We start from the raw sequence: 22,014 nt of genomic DNA, 5'->3' as shown, positions 1-22,014 counted from the left end.
TAACCAGAACGGATCGTGTTTCACCCGCTCATAGACTAGCATCTCAGAAGAATTCTGCCACTACAAAAGCAACAATAACAAATTTCCGAACCTAGTCAGTCGTACTCATAGCACTTGAAAAAAAAAAAAAACAACAATTACAGAATTAATTGTACTTCAATAATCCGCGATACATTTTGTAAAATTTGAATTCCCTTGATCCCGTCGCCTATTGACAGGAAGACCACTGAAATAATGTGTCTGACGGTGAGGAAGACTTCTCCGCTAAAAATTATCTCAAATCCAAAACCCAAAAAAAAATATTATTACTGTAGATGTGGGCAATTATCAAACTACTTAAAGTTTTAATTTTTGACTAACTGGCGGCTGTCAAAAAAGAACTCGTTTTTGTGCGAGATTGGATAAAAATTTAAATTATTGTTAAATCAAATTCCTTCGATCATTACCTTCCAATAAGATATAAATATCTGAAAAGGAATTTCAAACCGATCGGTAAGGCCGTTTCAGAGAAATATTTCTCACCGACACTAAAACCAGCGCTTCGAGAAAATCAAGTTTAAAGTTATCGTAGCCGTTTACACCAGATATAAAAAAAAAATAACTCCGCGATTACTCTCCTTCCGCCCAACGAATCCAGKGACGCCTCCGCATACGGGCGAAATTAGCCGAGTCAAGAAAGGTAAAAGAGTTGAACTATTTTTACAAATACACTCAAATCCCGTAAACTATTTACCGAATCAACTTCAAAGTTTCGGAGAATAATTTTTTGTTTGAACATTCGATAACGATTTTTTGAAATTTACAAGTGGATAATGACACCTTAAGGCGTTACACACTCCAATGGAAGCTAAAACGCATTCTTCGTAGCAAGTATTCGCAGTTCGGAAGTTGGTACACCAATAAAAAAAAAAAAATTTACCCACTCCTCTTACCAAGTATTCGCCCATTCGAAAGTCGCTACAACAACAACACGAACTTTTGTGTATGCGCTGGAGATACTAATAAGGCAATCGAATTTTGAAATTTCTATTTTGTATTTGATCTTCTTATCTGTTCTAAGTGTAGTAGTAATTATAATTTTACATTGAAATAAGTTATGACTATTAGTAGTCAGAAGAAAAAACAAACAAAACGAAAATGATGTATGGTGATGATGAGAGGCAATACCGATGGGCCGCGTTACTTTGTATGAAATGAAGGTATACTATAATGTATATAACTATGTACGTATGTATGTTTATGTGTGTTTACATATATCTATCTGCGGTAATTCAGCAAATAATGAAAATGAATTGAGACATACATGAAATATTTCAAATTAAATATAATCAATAATTTTTTCTAATAATATATTTATAATAGGTAATTGGAAGCATGAGAGCACTATAAATATTTCTTTCGAGGTTTAAGTGAAGTTTGAATTTAAAGCATCTCAATACTCAGATAAAAGAGAAATTATAATTAAGGTATGCAAAGAAAGCAGGGAAGTTAACAATTCATATTTTCAAATAGTTAAAGAAGAAGCGCAAATAGTTTACGTCTTCTTCGATGTTATTATTTGAAATGTGAAATTTCTAAAAAATAAAGTTATATATTCATTGGCGCTTTCTGTTATGCGCTTTTTCTGGGCTCTATCAGCTTCCAAGTTTCTACGAATCGCCAACATGTACAAATATAATTAAAGCATAAATTTTAACTAAATCTTAAATAACTAGTTAGCCGCGCATTTGAAAATCTGCAAAGCGTTTTCAAACTCACACAATAGCGCATTTTTCTTGGAGAGTAATTTATGTAACTACATGTATTAGAAAGTGAAAGCGCGCGGCTAAAACGAGCTAAGTATTACATAAAAATATAGAAATTATAATAATATTAATAATAATTACAAATTCAGAAGCAAGATCTTCAAAACTGCTTAATTCACATTTATCATGCCTTTCTTTCTCTTTTTTCACATCCATTTAACTATATGCATTAGAGTGAGTGAATGAGTGTGTGTGTGTGTGTATGCGTGAATGGCTTTTAAATATTAAATTTGTAGCGTCGGTACTGCCATCACTCAGTCGGTAATACACGAGGGCCTTAATCTTTGAAGATACCACGCGCTTTGGCTGAAATCTTACGTACGCGTCCACGACTGCTAACGCTCACCAACTGTTCGTCGTCATCTTCCTCCGAACTGTCCATATATTCGACATTGCGTGACGGTCGCGGAGCCGCTGTACGCTGTGATGAGCTGCCGACCACTTCACCAACACCACCGCCACCATCTGCATCACGACGTCGCTTTCGTCCGCTATTGTAATCGTGGGAGCCTTCATCGTCGCTCTGTTCATTATAACGCGGYCGTTTTAGATTGCGCGAACCGCGCTGTTGGCGACTGTCACGCTGTGCACCATTACGATCGCGTTCGTTGTGTCGTCGTGAACGTGGTCCTGCCTGTTGTCGTCGACGCTGATGTTCAACTTCGTAGTCTTCATCATCATCGTCGCATACGAATGAGTCGTCCGAACGACGCCGGCGATTGGTGCGACGCGCCGGTTTGCCATGATTACGCGTCCGCCGCCCAGATGGTACGTACGAGGTTAACGGTTGATTGTCTTCCGAATCATCGGTGGCGTCATCGACATCATCATGAGTACTCGAGCCACCATCGGTACCTTCGTCGGATGCACCACTGGCGTTTTCTCCACCACTTCCGTCGGCATCGTTATCATCGTCATCTTCGGCAGTTTGCGAATTTTCTTGACTGTAACGTGAACGTCCACGCCGTACTGTACGCTGCGGCACATGTGTAGTCGCCGTTGCTGCTACTGTTCCGCCGTTGGTTGAACTCTGCGASGTCGATGTTGGTAACGTTCGGCGTAGACGTTGATTTTGCATTAGCAGGCTTATGTTCTCTAGTGGATCAGCGCTACTATCTAATTCGTCRGCGTTACGCTGATGACGCGATAGTACACGACGTGTATTGCTACGTCCGGCAGCTGCCGATGTGGACGGACCCAAAGTTTCCGCGCCCAAATAATTGTGATCGTGCGCTGATAATGTGGAGGTAGTTACGTTTGAYGAAGACGTTGTTGATGTGGCGTGTGAGCGCGTCATATGTGCGTTGCTCATAGCGGCAGCATGCGCTTGCAACCGCGGCGTGGCAGTGTTAGTTGTGCTGCGGGTTGGTGGATAACTGACAGCTTTAATGAAAAACGAAATTTTATTTAAGAAACATTCCATCTAATAATTTCTTATATACTTTTCTTGTCTATTTACTTACGAGGTATGCGACCATTAATGGCAGCGCCGGCTCCTTGACTCGAAACGAGTGGTTCATTTTCACTTCCATCTCCATCATCTGAGTCTTCGTCCTCGTCCAGCGGTTCAACGACCGTATTGCGATTGGTGCGCAGCTGACGCACTTGTCCCACCGCTACCGGTACAACAGCGCCGCCATGAGCAGCTCGACTGGTCGAAGGGCCATTTAATGGATTACTATTACTGGCATTGTTGGCCTTAGAAGGTGTTAACTTTGTGGGCGTCGGTGTAGGCAGAATCTGTAAATAGGTCATATATAAATTACAAAATTCCAATCATATTAAAATATTGTATTGACGCACTTCCTCTGCATCTTCGCTGTCCTCCTCATCCACCGCATCCTGTTCTGCGTCCTCCACATCACTGGTGCGCGCCCACTCCAAGATTGCACGCTTAAAGCTCGACCTGGTTGGACGCGGATTCGCCGCCACTTCGCGCGAGTCTGTATCAGAGTCRGCAATGCGTCCGTTGCGCACCGGCAAATGGTAACTGTGATCAATTTCTGTGGCGCTACGCCTATTGCCCAGCGTACCTAATCCRCTTGAATGTGATGAGCTAGTTTGCATGCGCGTATTACGTGAAGGACTCTGTTGCAGTAATGCACTGGCGCTGGTCGAGGCATCATTTTCACCTACAGCGTTATTTGTTTGGTTACCACGTTGCGATCGGCCCGATGTRGCGGCACGCTTCTTAGGCGTTGACATTCCTGCCGCCGTATGCCCGGTAATCGTATCTTGTGTGCTCTCATCTGGCTGTGAACTCGTATGATGTGCCATCATATCGGTGTGCTCGTCCTCCGACGACTGTAAACGTCGTCGATTGCCTCTGCGTACATTGCCATTTGTAACGGCGTTATGTCGGGTCCCACCATTCGTCATGGCTGTGGTACTTCTCTTACTACTATGTTCCATATAGTCCTCGTCGCCATCGTCTTCAATGCGACTGCGACGTTTGCGCGTAGCTTGTTGCCGTTTATCTTGTTGTTTTCGACTTGTCTTCTTCGCTGCTTTATTTTTTCGTGCCCGCGTTCGGCCACTACTTCGCCTACTACCGCGTCTATCATTGTCCGGCTTATAGCTGTCCTCTGAATCATCTGCATCGCTACGTCGTTTACGTCGCCTTGCTGCAACACGTTTGCCACGCCCCATTTCTTTATCGGACCCTTCGTTGCTATCATTYAAACCAACCTCTGAACTATCATCGCTGTCACTATCATCTTCTGAGGTGGAACTCGAGGCAGTGCTATGCTCATCCGTTACATGTATTTCAGCGTCCTCTTCTTCATCTTCGTCATCATCATCATCATCCAATTCTTGACTGGCCGCCTTGCGACGTGAGCTGCGCGTTGCCTGTGTCGGTTCGCCGCTGCGCCGCTGTAATGAGGAGGATGAGCTGACGCGGTTCGAACCGGCTGATGTGCTCGCTGCCGCCGACACAGTGTCACGATGTAGTCCGTTTCTACCATTCGTAGTTGCACCGCCAACACGACGTTGCCCCGCACGTGACTGAGCATTCATGTGGCCCCTATTACTTGGTGCTTCGTCATCATCGTCGTCGTCATCATCATCATCATCATCGTCTGAACTATGCAATTGCCGCGTAGATCGGTGTGTACGGGCACGCTTCGCTGCTTTCGATGGTTGTCGCTTGACAGGACTGCTACTTGAGCCGCGTCCACCGCTTCCTGAAGTCTTATTCGCACGCCGACGYGCCGCCTTCCAATTACTTATCACCCTCTTTATTTGCGATTCAAAGAGCGCACTCAGACGAAGCGTCATGGCATAGATCTAAAACAAAGAGTATTTATTGATATACAAAGACAATGGTGTGGTTAGGTAAAAGTAAAAGTAAGGTTATGGCGGCCGTATGTTGCGTTGCAGACAGACGGCACAAGCAGCACATAGATGAAGAAGTTTTAAGAGGACGGGAAGAGGATAAGTACAATTGCTAATGTGATTTATGTTGGTGTTTCAAGTGAATTGCAACCTTACCGCTAAACTTTCCTACAATGAGATCGTCATTCATTGCAATGATATTGTTTACATGATTGATTTATTGATTGTTTGATTGATACATGGAAGCATGGTGGGAATGAAGAAAAATGAATTAACAATAGGAACATGATTTTTTTTAATAAAATTTTGTTTAATGCTATTAATGAAATTCCATCAAATGAACGGAAAGCAGAAAAAATTATATAAAAATCAGTAAAAAAGCTAGGAATAAGGGTAGGAAATTATATATATAAGTATTCACAATTTTTTTTTTTTTTTCAAAAAACATGGCAAAAAATACGAATGACGCAAAAAATAAACAAATAACCAAGGCAGATTTATATATAAGAAATTACTACAAACTAATTTTCGTTATGTCGTAGGTAAACAAAGAATCAATTGAATATCTTACATTGAAATCCACAAAAATAATTATCCATCCAGTTTTATAGGAAAATTATTTAATTATATTATACTCGTATGCGAAATGTACTTACAAAAAAAATTTCACTTTTTTCACAGGGAATTTTTAATAAGCTAAACCACAGAATCTAGGCAAAAGCCTGAAAAAACTCAAAATATGTTATTCTAAGAGTTTAACGTGATCAAAATCTAGCTGCAAAGGCATTACACCTCTTCACTTCTATAATAAAAGTGATAAAACAGGCAGAAAAGTGTWCCAGCAGAATGTTGTAAAAAATATGATAAAGCAGTTAAACAATACTGCCGGTAYCACGACAGTCGGGTCTACCTAACCGGAACRGACACACATTTTTASCCGGCCTAGGGCTGTCAACTCGACAGAAATCTTCTTCTGAAACAAAAACAACAATCCTCTTGAGAGCATTGGAACTTCTAGCAAGATTATGCTCTAGCACACGAATCAAAAACAACTTAGCAGTGACTTAAAAGCTACAGATGATTAACCATCCGGAAGTCCTTWTTAGAAACCAATGGATTGCAGTTTATGGTTGGGGTTGGCGAACGCAGCCTGTTTCACAAAAATCGTTTGAAATCAATTGGTGACCATTTCTAATACAAWTTTGAACATTCTCATATAAAATGTATATAAATAAAGTTAACTTTCATAAAAAATTCAAGGTTAGGCCATTATAAAATATAGTTTGATTTTACAATGGCCTAAACTTGAAGCAGAACTTATGGAAGGACTTAATAATAAAAACAAATAATTTTTGTATAAACAAAGCACAAGGTCATATCCAACGACAAGGTTTCGCACGACAGTCGGGTCTACGTAACCGTAACGGACTCAGATTTTTTATGCGGTCAAGTACTGTCACCAACAAGGTTGGTTTTGAAAGATGTTCACAATATTTGATAGAAGAAAATACACATAAAAAAATGCATAATTTTAAGGCCAATTGATAAAAAAAAAGATGGATTTAAATAAACCAAACCCACTATAAAAAAAAAGAAAAAAAAATAGATATGACATTGCTATAGGAAAGGCTGTTTTGAATGTAATATTTTTAAAGTTATGAACGACGATGAATATTAAAACAGAAAAGAAATACATATTTTTGCAGCGTTTTCGAAAAGTTTACAGTAAGAATAAGTAATATTTTAACAGATTATGGTAATTAAAATGATACAAGATAAATGCTTGTGGCAAAAAGAAACTAATTTAATAATTAATAAGMAATAACCTGAGAATATGTATTCCGATTTGTTTTAAAGAAAACAATAAATGGAATGCAAGCATTAGCAATAAAATACAACAAAATGGACCGAAACCGCACATAAGCCAAAAGCAAAGCCTCTTGATTACGATAATATGTACAGGCATATTTCATTACTCACTTGTGAACGCTTATTGGTGTTATAATTGCGCGAATTCTGAAATATCAAACGCACATCCTTTGCAAAATCCAAAGGATCTTCGTAATTGCCACCGAGTAAATCCTCTTTAACAGTTCGCAAATCCATTGGTGAGGCAATGATTTCCAAATAATCGGGGAATTCAAGTGTATCTACGGGCTCACGGAAGGGCACCGAGTCATTGCGCTGCCACATTAAATCCAATAATTGTCGACATTCCGTACGCCAATCACCATCTGAACGTATGCGACTGGACCTGTAAATATATACAACTCGTATTATATAAATCAGTGCTAATGAAGTGCAATGGTGTGTACATACCTGCGTGTTGCTGATATCTTTTGACGTGCTGCAGCCGATGTTGAAGGGCCAGTGCTTGTCGAAGGCACCACATCTGACTCATTATCGTTTTCAGTTTCTGATGAATGATAAACGTCAACTAATTGATGATAAACAGCTGCAACATCTATATCGTTGGGCTCCCTAAAATGTTAAAGGCATAAAAAATTATTCATTAAATATGAAAAAAAAAATCAAAAGCATAACATATTTTTAAAACTTTTCAATTACTCACCTTATTACGCGCAAACAAAGATCCGTTATAATGCGGGCATGTTTCACAATATTAGTATGTGAACGATTGTACTTCTCTGCATTTGTAGCAAGGTAGCGTACATCGAATTGAGCTGAAGTAATGCGCCGGTAGAAGTGATTTTCGAAACGTGACTTTATCGTTGTCAAGTCAATTGGATATTCAATCAGATAGGCGTAATCAGGATATACATTCAAATCAACCGGTGCCAAAAAATGTTCAGCAATCGATAGGCGCATAACCTAAAAATTTCGTTGGCATATATATATTTTTTTTCAATTTATTGCATGGCTTCTTCCTTACCTGTTCTAAGCCGTTTATGATGCGCCTGCAAGAACCGTCACGATCACCACGATGCCATTCTTCTGATTTCGGTTGATACAATGTGGCACGTATCTCTTCTTGCAATACGGGCACAGCCCCACCTACCTCATCGGGTAGACGATTCTCATCAATCGGTTCCATATCCCATGGGCTCATATACTCGTACTCGCCATTATCCCAACGCACGCGGAAACACATAAAATACGAATCAGGGAAGTCCGTTGAAAGTGCATAACGTGATTCGATTTGCCCCATCCACCAGCCATCACCAATCATACAACGAAAACGGTCGCCAACACTCCAATTACGCTGCACTGCCAAATCGAAAGTTTGACGCAAGACCAAGAAGTCGAGCACGTCGGGCATGTCATGGTATTTGATCTTGAAAGATGTGCCCGTCATATTGCCATCATCATCAATCATTGCCAATTTGAGACAGCACAAACGTGGTGGGCGTATTTCATATTTGATACCTATTACACGTACGTATTCGCGGTCGCGTAGGGTTCGGAAGTTCCACGGCTCCGAGCTGTGAGTCAGCTTGTATACTTTTTTGAGACGAACTGCTTCCAGATAACGTTGATGCCCTTGACGAAAATACACCACTTCATCACCCATTTGCGGATAGTAAGGTGCTTTACGCGGTATCACTTCGGACAACCACTCGGCTGGTCTATACAATTCAGGTATTTCACCATTCGGTGTTGGCGGTGGTATAACAACACGTTTGTTTCGCCTAGAAGATTTTGCCGCTGCACCGGCAGATGTCGTGGCTTGCTCTGTAGTCTCGTCACTGCTATCGTCGCTAAATGTACGTCTTCTCGACAATGGTTTACGTTTTGAACGTTTTGGTGGCTCCAAATTCGGACCAGGGGTATCGGCAACCCAATCAGAATAATCAGAACTTTCAGTGTCCGAATCATCCGATGACTCTTCTAGGTTTTCTTCTACATTTGAGTAGCTGGTATCGCCCGATGATGAATTGCTCTCCTCATCCTCCTCCTCTTCTTCTGGAGGCGGTGGCGCATCTAGTTCTTCTTGATCGCGCACAGCGCGCGTACGATAAGCAGGCTGTGATTGACCGCTTTGTCCTTGGCGACGGCGTGAACGTACTGTACCGCCTGCACCGTTATTTCCGCGTGTATTACGTTGCCGATTGGCACTGGATTGTGCGCTTGCCACATTCCCAGTGTTAATCATTATTGGTCGCCTGCGCATCTCACGTTTATACTCCTGCAGCTCAAACTGTCCTGCTGCATACACAGTTTGTTTTAGATTTTGCAGTTGTTGATATTTCATAGGACGCACATAGATGCGGCGAAAGTATTTAATCTGTGATGGCTGTGCGGGCTGATCAACTGTCGGTACCAATTGATGTTCACCTGATATTCGAACGCTACTGGTCCTCTGTCGAGTAGTGTTATTCATGTCAAGTTGACGTCCTGGCATATCATCGAAACTGTAACGAGAATTTCCAACAGCACCAGCTGCAGAGCGATTACTTGATGGGCGGTTGTTAGAATCGGGTGCTTGATCTTGTCCTTGCCGATTTGCAAGTGCCTCTATAAGGCGATCCAGTTGTGAGTGATTGGCTGGTAGATTGTTTCCAACTGCCATTGCAGGCGGTACTGGTGCAGTACCTTGGCGATTAGCCAATACGGCAATTAGACGATCAATGTGTAAGAAGTTGCCAGCAGTACCATTGGGAACAATAACGGTACCATCATCACCAACTGTTAATATTTGTCTCAATTGTTCGCGGGTACAATTTTCACGGCCAGGTACAAAACGTTGATACTGTACGGGATAAGGGTTACCTTCCGAATTCACGAGAAAAGGTGGCGGCATCAGATGTGGCATTACTTGTGTTTGTTCATCAACCACATATTGAGAAGCGTCACGCATTAAAGGGCGATAGTCCGTATGAAAAAATAGTTCATTTGGAAGCTAAATTCGATAGCATAATGAAATTTTTTTTTTTTTATATTTTTGGCATATTAAACAAATGATTATATGTATTATACGTACTATTTTGTATTTATCTGGGCCAATTCCAAGGCCGTATATAAGTAGATGACCATGCGAATCAGTAGCCGCAAACATTGTGCCATCTGGCGACCATTTTGCATCGAATACACCACCATGACCCTGCCCGTCTATATCGTTCATAAACTCGGCTATAGAAACGCCGTTTTCAACATCCCATAGAAACACCTGCCCGTCATGTCCTGCGGAAAGCAGCACATGCTCATCTTTCGGATTTGATTCCAGCACGTATAGTTCATCCTTGTGGCCGCGCAATACCCGGTGCAATTTACCAGTTTTAGAATGCCAAATTTTTATCTTTAAATATTAAAATGCGTCGGTATATATATGGCATATATACAAGCAATTTCATTTAACTCACTGTAAAGTCGTTAACGGCAGTAATGACATATTTATCCGAGCAATCCCAAGCAACCATGGTAACTTTTAATTTCTTTCCTTCCTCCGGTGGAGGGCAGCTACATTTGGGTTTTTACATTTTATCAATGAGAAACTTTCAGTATAATTATTTACTCACCTCGGCAATCGCTCAGTCATACAAAGTTTTGTGCTCTTCCATTGCTGTGATTCGAAATTCCAAATATGTGCCGTACCATCTTTACTGCCAGATATGAAGCGTAAACCACGATGCGACCATTGAACCGAATCTACGGCATCAGTGTAAGCCTCCGATTCGAGGATACGTTTGGGTCCATCTTCCGACATTATATAAACCCTTACGTGATGATCTGCTGAACCAGCTGCAAGGAAAATGCCACCTGGCGAAAAGGTAGTACACATCATTTGTGCTTGTCCCGGTCGTAGCTTTTCATGATATTGTATTGGCTTGGGTGCAAATGTAATTTTCTGACCGCGCGGTGTCGAATATTGCCAGAATGCAATCGAACCATCTGTACTTGTGGTCACTAGGTATTTTAAATCACCGCGCGGTGAGGGGCAAAAATTTACGGATGTTATCATGCCAGTGTGACCCGAAAGTACGGCTATAGGCGAAGTAGTTTGCATGTCCCAAACACGCAATATACGATCCAATGAACCAGCTGCCAACATTGTATTATCAAGGTTAATAGCAATGTCTGTTATTTCTGCAGAAGCCCCACGCAACGTAGCTAACAAACGACCATCCATTGCTGACCATATTTTTATAAGTAAATCATCAGCACCCTAAATAGAAAAAAAGTATATTATTTATGGATCACCCTTTGTGTTTCTTATTGTTACCGTTATAATATAACGTCCAGTGCGATCAAAGAGCACACAATAAACAGATGACAAATGACCCACCGTCCGTTTAAGTAATTTGGTTTTGCCGTATAAACTAATGGGTACCAAAAATTTCCGACGCACTGGTCCTCCATACTCGCGTCCAATTAGTACTTTCTCTAAATTAGTGAAAAAACGATGCATAATATATTTCACTCATATATTTTTTCTTTTACTTACGCAAATTGTGTATAGGTTTTGTTACCGACGAATCTGGCAGTGATACACCATGTAAACGTGTGCAATAATCTAGCAAAGACCGGGATCGATATATGCTCTCTTCGGTCCTTAGTAAACTCTGACGACCAGTACCAAGTAAGGATACTATACCCAATACTGCAGGAGGTAGATCTTTGTCTAGTATTGGTCCTATGCGACAACATATTTCTAAAAGATGATTTGGTCCAACATGTGCATATTTTTGCTCCTAAAATATATATTTATATTTTAAATCACAAAATATTCTTGCAATAACAAAATAACGTATGTGAATTGCACCATACGTCAAAATTAAAAATAAATACGAAGACGATTAAAGCATAAAAGAAGATGAAAAGCGCAATATCCACCACGGCTCCGATAGAACTGTTATCTCTTTTTAAGCACTATATTTAATAAGATTACTGCGTATACTGATTATATACTGTTTTCTCTTTTTATGAAATGAAAATCATCATTATAGAAGATTTGAGCAAAAGGGACAACCGTTAAGGCCCTAGTCAAAATGTCTGCCAACATCGTATGCAGCAACGAATGCTGAGTAAAATATGTTTAGCATACATATTTACATGTTACTGGTATTATATTTTTCAATTTCAAAAACTTTTAGTCGCTATTATTAATAAAATTCTGATAATTTCTTTAAAATTTTAAACGGAATCAAAAATTCTGTTTAATTAGACAACTTCTCGTTAAAATAGCGAAATGTCAAAAATTATTTAAAAATTAAATTTTTAATTTTTTTAAATTAATTCACATTATTTAGTCCCAACAACTTTAATTATTTAGATTTTTAACTTTTGTAACATATCAAAACAATCAATAAACATTTTCAACCCTCATTAACGTACGAAACAACATGGCGGAGCAGCGTGCCAACAATGGTAGTCATTGTTACTACATCTGTATTTTATTCAAAAAATAATGTGCAACTAATAATTAAGATTTAATCCTCCTTTTTTTTGAAATAAATAACTTCGATATAACTCAATGGAACTTTCATCTCGAGAACAAAGAGCTTATTTTAAGTGGAAGGCACGTACAGTGGGACAAATTGCATATAATACAATTACATTTTTAGTTTTGTTTAATATATATTTTTTAATTAATAAATAATTATAGAAAAGTAAACAATTCAAATTTAAATTTTGGTTCTATAGTGTTAATAAAATTTTTTTTTTTGAAAATTTAAAAATTCAAACGCAATTGTTACCTTTGAACTATTCGGCCCACTGTTCTCAAATTTTTTTGTTTATAAAGAATAAAATGTAGGTATCGTATATTTTACACTCACCAATTCCGCAAAGCTTTGCTCGTGTTCATGACCTAGCCAATCCGTCCGTTTTGGTAAAACCTTGAAAAAAGTAGAAAAAAAATTATTTTAKGCATCTCTTACTATAATTAAAAATAATATTTTTGTTTTACTTATACAATTTTTTCAGCCATTCTAAGAAAGCCGCATATTAGTTGCACCGAAAATTGGTAAATAGTAAGAAATTAAAGAACAAAACAAAAACGAAAACATAAACAATAATATTCGCTCAAAAGGTAAAGGGAATTTGGTCGAAATATTCAAATTTAAAAAAACTATAATTAATCTTCTAAAAAATTAATATTTGACAAATTAATTTTATCTACTCCCATCGCGATACCAAAATGTTGTATTGGAGCGATCCAAGGATTTCATATACATTTCCCTGTATGTACATATGTATGTATTAGGCTAGAAAGGCATAAGCACGTGCATTTACTCAAAATCACCTGCTCTGGATATAGCCATAATGCACAAGCATATCATTTGAAATAATGTAATTTTCTTATTAAGGCTTTTTACTAAACTATTCACTAATTAAGATTTAGAATAGCCGTAGTACAAATGGCAATAAGTACAATTATTCCAGGAAAGAGTGGCGTTATGACTTCCAAAAAAAAAAATTTAAACGTAGAAGCAAGTAAGTTTGTTTACAAATAAATTGCGTCTGTTCTTACTACTATGCCCACTGCTTCTCATTTATACATATTTATAATTGCAAATAAATATACTTACTTTCTTCTGTTCCAACTCACGCACTAGAACCTGAAGATTATATAAAAAAAATTAAATTACATTTATGCTTTATTATAAATTATATTGCATATAATTCGTTTACAATCAACTCTTACCTCAGCAGTTTCACGGAGCGGACCCGAAGCCAAGAACTTGGATATGAGAAAATATAGCTCTGTAAGAAGAAAATAATTTACTTAATAACAAAAATGTGTTTTTTACTATATATGAAGTTGTTTAAAAAATATATTTATTAATTTCACTTTACATAGTGGATTACAATCTCTTCCTTGTTCCACTGTTCTTTAACACCGTCGTCCAATACATTTATTGGTCTACAATTTTTTCACGTTAAATTGACATAACTTACCTGGAGTTACAATTCTCTCCGCTACCAGTTGTTTGTTATTTTCCATGTTTAAACATTTATATAATTAAATCCCACATTGATTTACTTTTATAGTTATTTTTTTTGTATAAATAGAAATTATTTCCTCAGTCAATACGTTCAAGCGAATGAAAATTTTCTTCTTCTGCTGCAGCAATCTTCGTCGCCTCATATTCTTGTCGTCTGTCTTTTTTCACGGTGATTCGTGCCTCGCTCGTTTGCCTGGTCGAGTGGTGAAATTGTTGAATACGCTTTGACAAATTTTCAAGACGAACGAAAGAGACAACTGCCTTTTATATCAGTGTAATATGAATTATATTGTTAAATATAAGAATTATTTTTTTGTGTATCATGTGCAAATTGTCTCATTACAAAATATTAAATACAGTTATATTTTGTTTAAGTTTATAAAAGCGATGTATAATGATATATTTAGGTGCAATATTTGATTGATAAAAAAAACATATCTGGTTTTACCATGTATGTCAGCTGACATCAAGAATGATAGAAATGTAGCTTACGACAATTTCTCTTCGTTACTTTATTTGGTATCGGTTTGACAGTTTGAAATTAAGAATAATTATAAAATTAATAATCAAATAATAACATCAATTAAATTTCTTTAATTTTAGCGTTAACGTCACTTGTATATATCACTACTATCAAAAATATATATTTATTTACAATAAAACCAACTGCCGCTGGAACCCTTGCAAACGCTAGAGATAGTTACTTAAAGATGATCCAATTATTTCTCCTAAACAGTCTTCTACTTCTCTCCCTGAAACCTTTTGATTCTAATTAATTATAATAAGTTTATTCCACGAATTTTCAAAAGTCTTTTCGTTTTTGATTTAAAATGTTCTTACAAGTTTGACACTCTACATTGGCTCTTTCTCGCTTTATGACGTCACATGTCACAGTATTGTTTTTGTCATTCATAAGCAGGTATAATTGATTGAGTATGATACGGCGGGTTACAAATAAGTTTTCATCTGTATTTCTTATTATTATTGTTAGGAATGTGTGTTATTAAAGTCGTGTTATAGGGAAAGGAATAAAAGAAAACTAACTGAGATAATGTGGATTTCAGACTATAAGTACAAATGGCACGAAATACTAGCCATGAAAATTATGCGATCCGGTGGTTATATACCACGCCACATTGCATTTGTAATGGACGGTAATCGCCGATATGCAAAATCTCAACATTTGCGCAACATAGAAGGACATTCGCATGGATTTGATAAGTTGTCAAAATGTTTACGTTGGTGCTTGGATATAGGAATAAAGGAAGTAACCACTTTTGCATTTAGCATCGAAAACTTCAAAAGATCTGATGAAGAAGTTAAGGATTTGTTGGATTTGGCGAGAGAAAAATTCCTAAATATAATAAACGATGAAGCAAAATTGAATGAACATGGAGTACGTATATTGGTAATCGGAAATCTCAATTTGTTGCCGAAGGATTTGCAGAAGTTAATTGCAAAAGCTATGACGATGACCGAGCACAATGATAAACTATTCCTTAATATAGCCTTCTCATACACGTCGAGAGATGAAATGACACAGTCTGTTGAAACTATACTCAAACTTGGTGACGAACTACAACCAGAAGATATCAACGAGCGCCTAATTGAAGAATGTCTATATACAAGACATTCTCCACCACCAGATTTGCTTTTCCGAACATCGGGCGAAACGCGTATAAGCGATTTTTTGATGTGGCAGGTAAGCTAATTTTTGATTTATTCCTATTTTTATATATATGTAACTATGTATATTTCTTTAGCTTTCGACGACAGTTATTTACTTCACAAATATCTTTTGGCCAGAAATAACGCTTTGGAATTTTCTAAGTGGGATATTTGCATACCAACGAGCAAGTATACGTTTGGAAGCATTTAAACGACAAAAACGATTGGAGCATGCACAACAGGCAAAAAACTGCAATTACTACTCTGACCGTGTACAACTTTTTTTGCGTACAGTAGATAGTTACAGAAAAAAAGTACTCTTAAGTTTATCTACAAGTAATTAACTTTATAGAAATTGATTACGAGTTCAATGTTGAAAGTACTATTAAAAATAAATACGCTAATTCTAAACTTTGGTATTTTTAATGTTGTTAACACCGAACTATAATACACTTTAGAGGTCAGTTTCTATGGCAGGTACATATATACTATGGTAGTCCGATCTAAATAATTTCCACAGATATTGTGCCATTGCCTTGGATAACAATATATGTAACACTTCGGGAACATATCTCATCAMATACAAATATTTACCATACAAGGACATGTATTTCATCTTTCAGTTTAAAACAATACAATTTCAATTATATATTTAAGTTCCCAATCCCAAAGAAAGAAGTTCTACCAAGTAGCCTATATCGATATATTAATTTGAAAATTTGTTTCCGGAAATTCATTTTCTTCTTGATAATGCACTTAAATATTTTCCAAAAACTAAGCAAATAATATAATGCTTTGGTTTTTTTTTGGGTTTTGATATGGATTTTATAAATTATCATACGGTTTTTTGTTGAAATAATCCCTTGCATTTGGAAAGCAGAAAACCAAAATTAAACCGAAATTACAGTCATATTGTAGATTCACAATAGAGTTCAACATTTTATAGTATGATAATATACATATATTAGCACAATCTTTTAATGCTATTTCTGAATTTAAGCAAAAGGAACAAAATGATTGCTTGTAGAAACTACTAATTTCTATCTAGTGTTTTATTGTAAACAATTATGGAAATTATTAGGAATCCATTTTTCAATATTTCTGTTATTCTTTGAGGTATCATATAAGGGTTAACTATAAAATTATMGAAGCTAAGAAAAAACGGAACAACTAATGAGTTCCACTTATTCAGACAAGCATCTCTCTTTTGCGCATATGCACTAATTGCAAATATTCATGGTTGCATTTATTCTATTCCTTTTTAACTGATGGTAACGAGCGAAACGCTAGTTAACAAAGCACAAAGTACAAAAGGAAAGGTAGCGAGTATGTTCACAAACGAGTGCGCATTTTCTGAGAGCAATCATTCTGTAGTGAACTTCATTGAGTACCTCGTGCGTCTAAATTTACGTTGTTTTGATTCAAATTAAATAAGTTATTATTATATTGTTTGCGAATTTCCGACAGTATTAACTAGATGTGAGATGATGGATTGATTCCCTAGAATATGGCGTGATTAAGAAAAATTGAACGCTTTAATTTGCGATGGCCTAAGTTAAGGATAGGCGTTTGCTTGTCATATATTTTAATTCGTGAACAATAAAATAATATACGCATCATAAGTGTATAACTATAAATTTTTTTGCTTTAGTGCAAAGCTAAACATTTATAATWATGTGCAAGAAATGTGCAGGTAAAAATTTCGCGAAAAATATAAATGCAAAAAGTTACCACCACAGCAGAACGCCATTGGTGCCGCTTTTGTAGAGTTGCCAACACCACAAGTTAACCACTAGTATGATTTGGAACGTAAGGGTATAGAAATGAAATTGCTTTAAAAATTTAAATTTTTTAAAGAAAATTTTGCACAACTGAATAAAATGAAAAGGAATTCCATTGATTGCTGCATACTCGCATAAAAATTTAACGTAGTTAAAGTTTTGATAAATTTTGGCAATACTGTTTGTCTACTATGAATGAACGAGTGGCGAGTGAGAGTTCTTTGGATTAGCAAATACGTGCTTTGGGTCGGTCACTCGGTGTTTTCTGAAATAGTGTGTGTGCGCTTGSGGGAACGAAGAATGCGTACAAAATTCACGGCATCAGTGACGGTAAAATAGCGAGTAGATGGAAGAGCATGGAAGAATGGAGAAAAATGCAAGGAATATTTGACAAATGAATATTTAATTTATCTACAGTTTTGTGAAAAGAAAGATTTTTATACAATTAAAGTGAATGTGAAATGAATAATACTATCGATTTGAAAAAATTGAAAAAGTAATTCGATTCGGTGGAAAATGGTATTTTTTTAATTGCTTTTGTTTATATCTTTTTTTTGTGGATTCAGTTTTGTGTGGTCGGGCTCTTTCGGTCGCTTGTTGGTCGATCGTGTCGGTTACGTTTTGGTTACGTCGGTTTTGTACGTTGGGATTTTTAGTGGTATGTTTGGTGGTATGACAGTGCTGTATTAAAGTAGGGTAGGCCAAATTTATTTATTATAATTTCCAAAGAAGTGTTTTCGATGACACTGAATATACATATAAACATAGTTTGAAATAACTTATAATTTTTTCATTATATTTGACTAATCAACATTACATTTGTTCGTTTTTTAACTATGTGTTAGCAAAACATTAATTTTTATCTTTCCTAATATATTTTTGCATTAGGAATACTGAGATGGACTTCTTATATTCGCGCTACATATGTAATAGCTAGTTTTGAATATAAATAATTCAATTTCAGCGATTTTCAGATAAATTGTATTCGAAAACTTYTAATAGAAATCATATCTGTTTGAAGAGTATATAAAATGTACTAATTTAAAGCCAATGCAACCCTACTGTGGGTTGAGCGTTTTTTTTTTGTTGGTTCGTTTGGTTAGTGTATGCGGTTTGCGTTTCCGACTGTGGTAGATGGTTTCGTGCGGGTGTATGTGTTTGCTTGTGGTGGCGCTGCGACTCGTTACCTACAACAATCTGCTCGCTACTCGCCGGTTCCCACCACACGCATAACACCGTCGCGGGCGCCTTGACTGGCTGTGGCTGTGCTACATAGTGGTTACGTGTATGTCACTTTGTGTGCATAATTCTACGTATCGAAAAGACATGTAAAAGAAAATACGGAAAAAACCAACGAGCGAGCGAGCAAAAGTAGAAAAAGTTGTGCAAAATAATAAAAATTCTTTTAAATATCAAGAAATTGTTAAAAAATTAATAAAAATTATTGTATATTGTTCTTAAAGGTCCCACGGAACGTAACTAAATAAATTTTGTTATAAACTCACGCTAAAGTACTTAAAAAATCTCAATGAAAAAACTGAGCAAATAAAGTTTTCTCAGTAAGGAAGCGCAAGCACCCCATAGTGCAAGAAAGTGTGCAAGACAAGACGGCAAAAGGAAAGAAGGAAGACGCAGGGTGCTTCAGGCCTAGAAAGTGTAAAGGAACCTATAAGTCCCAACTTGCTGGACGAACGATTATATTATAAACGTTCCAACACTTGTGATTCAATTACTGTYGGAATATACAATTTTAGACGAATTTAAATGGTTAAATTGTGGAAAAAGTGGCGGCGTCTTCGATTCAAACCATAGTTAATCAACAGTGGTAGTGGTGTAAGGTGTGTGCATCCGACTTTAAAGTTTTTTCAATATACCAAACGGAGTAAAATCATACATTAGCTAGAAAACGACAAGCGGTTAGCAGCCGTTCAACAAAATAATAATATAACAATATATTATAAGTTTGCATTTCGAAGTTTTTGGTAAGCGGGAAATTTACAGCACAATTGAATCTGCTCTCTACCGCAAAAGCCGCAACAGTAGAGCAATAGTAATAGCAGCAGTTGTGTGGTGTAGTGCGCAAAATGTATCCTGCACCGGTGCGTCATCCCTCGGCGGGGGTAAGTGCACAAGTGCATTACGGCACTATTTATTTTAAATTTTATAATACCATTATTAAAAATTATTACTAATACAAGAATATTTTATTTTTCATGTATCAACAAAAACACAATTGTAACAACGTTTGTGTAAATTATTAAAATTCAAACGATACATAGGGACCACCACCTCAGGGTCCACTAAAATTTACAATCGTTGACACACTAGAACGAATTAAGGAGGAGTTTAACTTTCTGCAGGCACAATATCATACGTAAGTATTTTTAAAGTATTTTGTAAAATTTTCTGTGCAGAAAAACTACCAACTACTAATCTGCWAGAACTTTAATTCCATTATAAAATTTTTTAATCCAACTGATATGCCATATCTTTTTGTTTGGTAATAACACATTGAGAGCATATTCCATCGTTGTCGCATTTATCAAAGTATTCTCTTTTACTTAAACTTTTCTCTAAGATGCTTCATTTACTAGTTTGACATGCATATTAATCGAGATTCAAATACACATTTGTTTGTATAAACTTAAGCATACTTTTTTTTTTATTACTTTTTTGGGCTCATACATAAACATCTGGTTAAACAGCTAAATTTTAAAATAATTCTTATCTTCAAATGTTTATGCATATATATATCTCGAAAAAAACTGTAAAAACTGAATGAATTTTATGTCTCAACGTAATCTTATCATTTAGTAAGTTGAGCATACTATATATATAAAACTTATGCCTTGTAACGATTCATGTTGCATTAAATATTTTGCCTGTTGCAATAATACATTTGCACATAAATTCATACTTAGATGATGCTAAAGCCACTCCAATATGCAATTTATAGAAATCCAATGAACCTAAGATTGCAATTATGCAGGATTTGCTTCACTTCGAGGGTTTCAAATTATTTACTTTTTTTTATATTATTTTTATACGTCGGAGACTCTGTAAAATTTATATAAAAATAATCAGTATGACAAGCGTCTGTTGTTGTTGTTGTAACGGCAGAATTCTGCCGAGTTGGCAGTCCTTGGCCGGATAAAAATCCGGSTCCGTTCCGGTTTGCGTAGACCCGACTGTCGTGGGAACGGTATCTGCGTCTGATTATACGTGAACTAGTCCTTCAGTTGTCGCGACCATATCTTCTGAAAATTGGAATAACTTATTGTCCAAGGCAAAACTAATAACATCTGAATTAAATTTCCATGCAAACTAAATGATCGAAATAAAATTTTTGTAGGAAAAAGTTGTTAATTTAACAGCTATCTTCACGAAATTTGCATGGATTATTGTCCAAATCTGTATTACAATCTTCAAAATTCTTTATATCAGACCAGTATGGCTGACATAAAAACTGACCAATCAAATTAAATAGTATGGTAACTTTTTTTATTTGCGAATGGTATTTTAGCTCTGGTGCAACCGCAGTTCCCGTTTTATCTTGTTTTTGCTACAATTCACCATAAAATCGAACCTAACTTTGAATTAAAGAACGAACTGGGAACTGTTCTGCGTCAGCTTTACTAGAAATATGTATTTCCATATGAATGCTTGTGTATAGTTACAATCTATATTATTCATGTTCATAGCTTTAATATGTATTTTGAAAAGTAGATACAAGTTAATATTGTACATTTTTGTCTGTTATCTGCTGGAACGATTTGTTGCCGTGTCGGCGGGAAGTGGCTGTTGAGTTTTTAGGCTCAAGTTGTAGAAAGTGTTTTTTTTTATTTTAACAATTTAAAATCATAATTTTGCGGTAAAAATATCAAGCTGTTAAAATTGTTGGAAACTACAAATTCTTGGCTCACTCCCGCCTTTTCTTACTCAACACTTAATCTTTTTTTTATGAAAACAAGAGTAGTATGATTGTGTTGTGGGTACGCATGGTAAAAAAACTATAAAGTTTATATAAACGCTCACGCCTATGTATATGTGCACATGTTTACAACGCGATATTTAACAGTGGGTCTCGGGAGTTACATATTTAAACGGACCGTTAACGCATCTTTCGGATCTCTGTAACCAGAGAAAAGCTGGATTTTTATCCGACTAAAGACTGTCAACTCGGTAGGCTCTAAAAATTATTTCATACTGCTATCGCAACAACATTTAAGATATGGACTAGAGTAGTAGTTCATCTAAGTGTTCAATTGTATTGATGAATAAAAGTATTTAAGGAATGGTGAAATTTTAATTTTCTTTTGCACAACTGCATTAGTACGCATATAATATTAAATACGATAAAACATTATTTAGAAACTTGGTGTGGTTTTTGTTGTTGCAGCGGCAGAAAACTATCTGAAGTAAATTCGAGGAATGGTGTCAGATTGACTCCTTGGCTACAAATCTGGGTCGGGATTGTCATTCTACTTACTTTAAAACAGTTTTAGTTTTTTATTCTAA

The 22,014-nt window shown here is 36.5% G+C and overlaps 3 protein-coding genes across 16 annotated transcripts in view; 2 read left to right on the top strand and 1 right to left on the bottom strand.

The window, feature by feature from the left end:
* Positions 1 to 1,015: 1,015 nt before the first annotated feature.
* On the bottom strand, positions 1,016 to 14,194 carry LOC108976344 (bromodomain and WD repeat-containing protein 3). 2 transcript variants are annotated; one of them, XM_018945391.1, is made up of 17 exons: positions 14,001 to 14,194; positions 13,747 to 13,805; positions 13,631 to 13,660; positions 12,878 to 12,937; positions 11,545 to 11,791; positions 11,323 to 11,483; positions 10,619 to 11,265; positions 10,463 to 10,559; positions 10,084 to 10,398; positions 8,035 to 10,002; positions 7,714 to 7,973; positions 7,461 to 7,622; positions 7,122 to 7,395; positions 5,298 to 5,309; positions 3,609 to 5,093; positions 3,269 to 3,545; positions 1,016 to 3,188 (listed from the first exon to the last, which is right to left on the bottom strand). In XM_018945391.1, the coding sequence occupies exons 1-17, from the start codon at positions 14,044 to 14,046 to the stop codon at positions 2,083 to 2,085; spliced, it is 7,206 nt and encodes a 2,401-aa protein (XP_018800936.1). In that variant the 5' UTR covers positions 14,047 to 14,194; the 3' UTR covers positions 1,016 to 2,082. The 2 variants fall into 2 exon arrangements, with proteins under 2 accessions (XP_018800936.1, XP_018800937.1); XM_018945392.1 differs by lacking the exon at positions 5,298 to 5,309.
* Positions 14,195 to 14,299: 105 nt separating this feature from the next.
* Positions 14,300 to 16,126, top strand: LOC108976324 (dehydrodolichyl diphosphate synthase complex subunit DHDDS). The gene is made up of 4 exons (XM_018945350.1): positions 14,300 to 14,321; positions 14,891 to 14,966; positions 15,039 to 15,749; positions 15,811 to 16,126. The coding sequence occupies exons 3-4, from the start codon at positions 15,099 to 15,101 to the stop codon at positions 16,057 to 16,059; spliced, it is 900 nt and encodes a 299-aa protein (XP_018800895.1). The 5' UTR covers positions 14,300 to 14,321; positions 14,891 to 14,966; positions 15,039 to 15,098; the 3' UTR covers positions 16,060 to 16,126.
* A 922-nt stretch (positions 16,127 to 17,048) lies between these two features.
* Positions 17,049 to 22,014, top strand: part of LOC108976339 (protein groucho) — a 17,017-nt gene continuing 12,051 nt past the window's right edge. For 4 of the 13 annotated variants that reach the window (XM_018945380.1, XM_018945376.1, XM_018945379.1 and 1 more), the window contains exons 1-3: positions 17,049 to 17,524; positions 18,960 to 19,616; positions 19,776 to 19,870. In XM_018945380.1, coding sequence (XP_018800925.1) covers positions 19,581 to 19,616; positions 19,776 to 19,870 — 131 coding nt within the window. In that variant the 5' untranslated portion in view covers positions 17,049 to 17,524; positions 18,960 to 19,580. Of the gene's footprint in view, positions 17,531 to 17,630; positions 18,016 to 18,589; positions 18,877 to 18,959; positions 19,617 to 19,775; positions 19,871 to 22,014 lie in introns of those variants that run through there. The other 9 variants (XM_018945381.1, XM_018945378.1, XM_018945377.1 and 6 more) reach the window with 7 other exon arrangements.

This window comes from Bactrocera latifrons, unplaced genomic scaffold (genome assembly GCF_001853355.1).
Source record: "Bactrocera latifrons isolate USDA-ARS-PBARC rearing strain unplaced genomic scaffold, ASM185335v1 scaffold_75, whole genome shotgun sequence".
Lineage (NCBI taxonomy): Eukaryota > Metazoa > Arthropoda > Insecta > Diptera > Tephritidae > Bactrocera > Bactrocera latifrons.
This window is presented reverse-complemented; position numbering and strand designations above follow the sequence as displayed.

Bases quoted from the DNA above. Each gene is read 5' to 3' on its own strand.
- LOC108976324 (XM_018945350.1), top strand. From the start codon at position 15,099: ATGTGGATTTCAGACTATAAGTACAAATGGCACGAAATACTAGCCATG. The intron at 15,750-15,810 runs GTAAGCTAATTT...ATATTTCTTTAG, and splicing joins GCGATTTTTTGATGTGGCAG to CTTTCGACGACAGTTATTTA.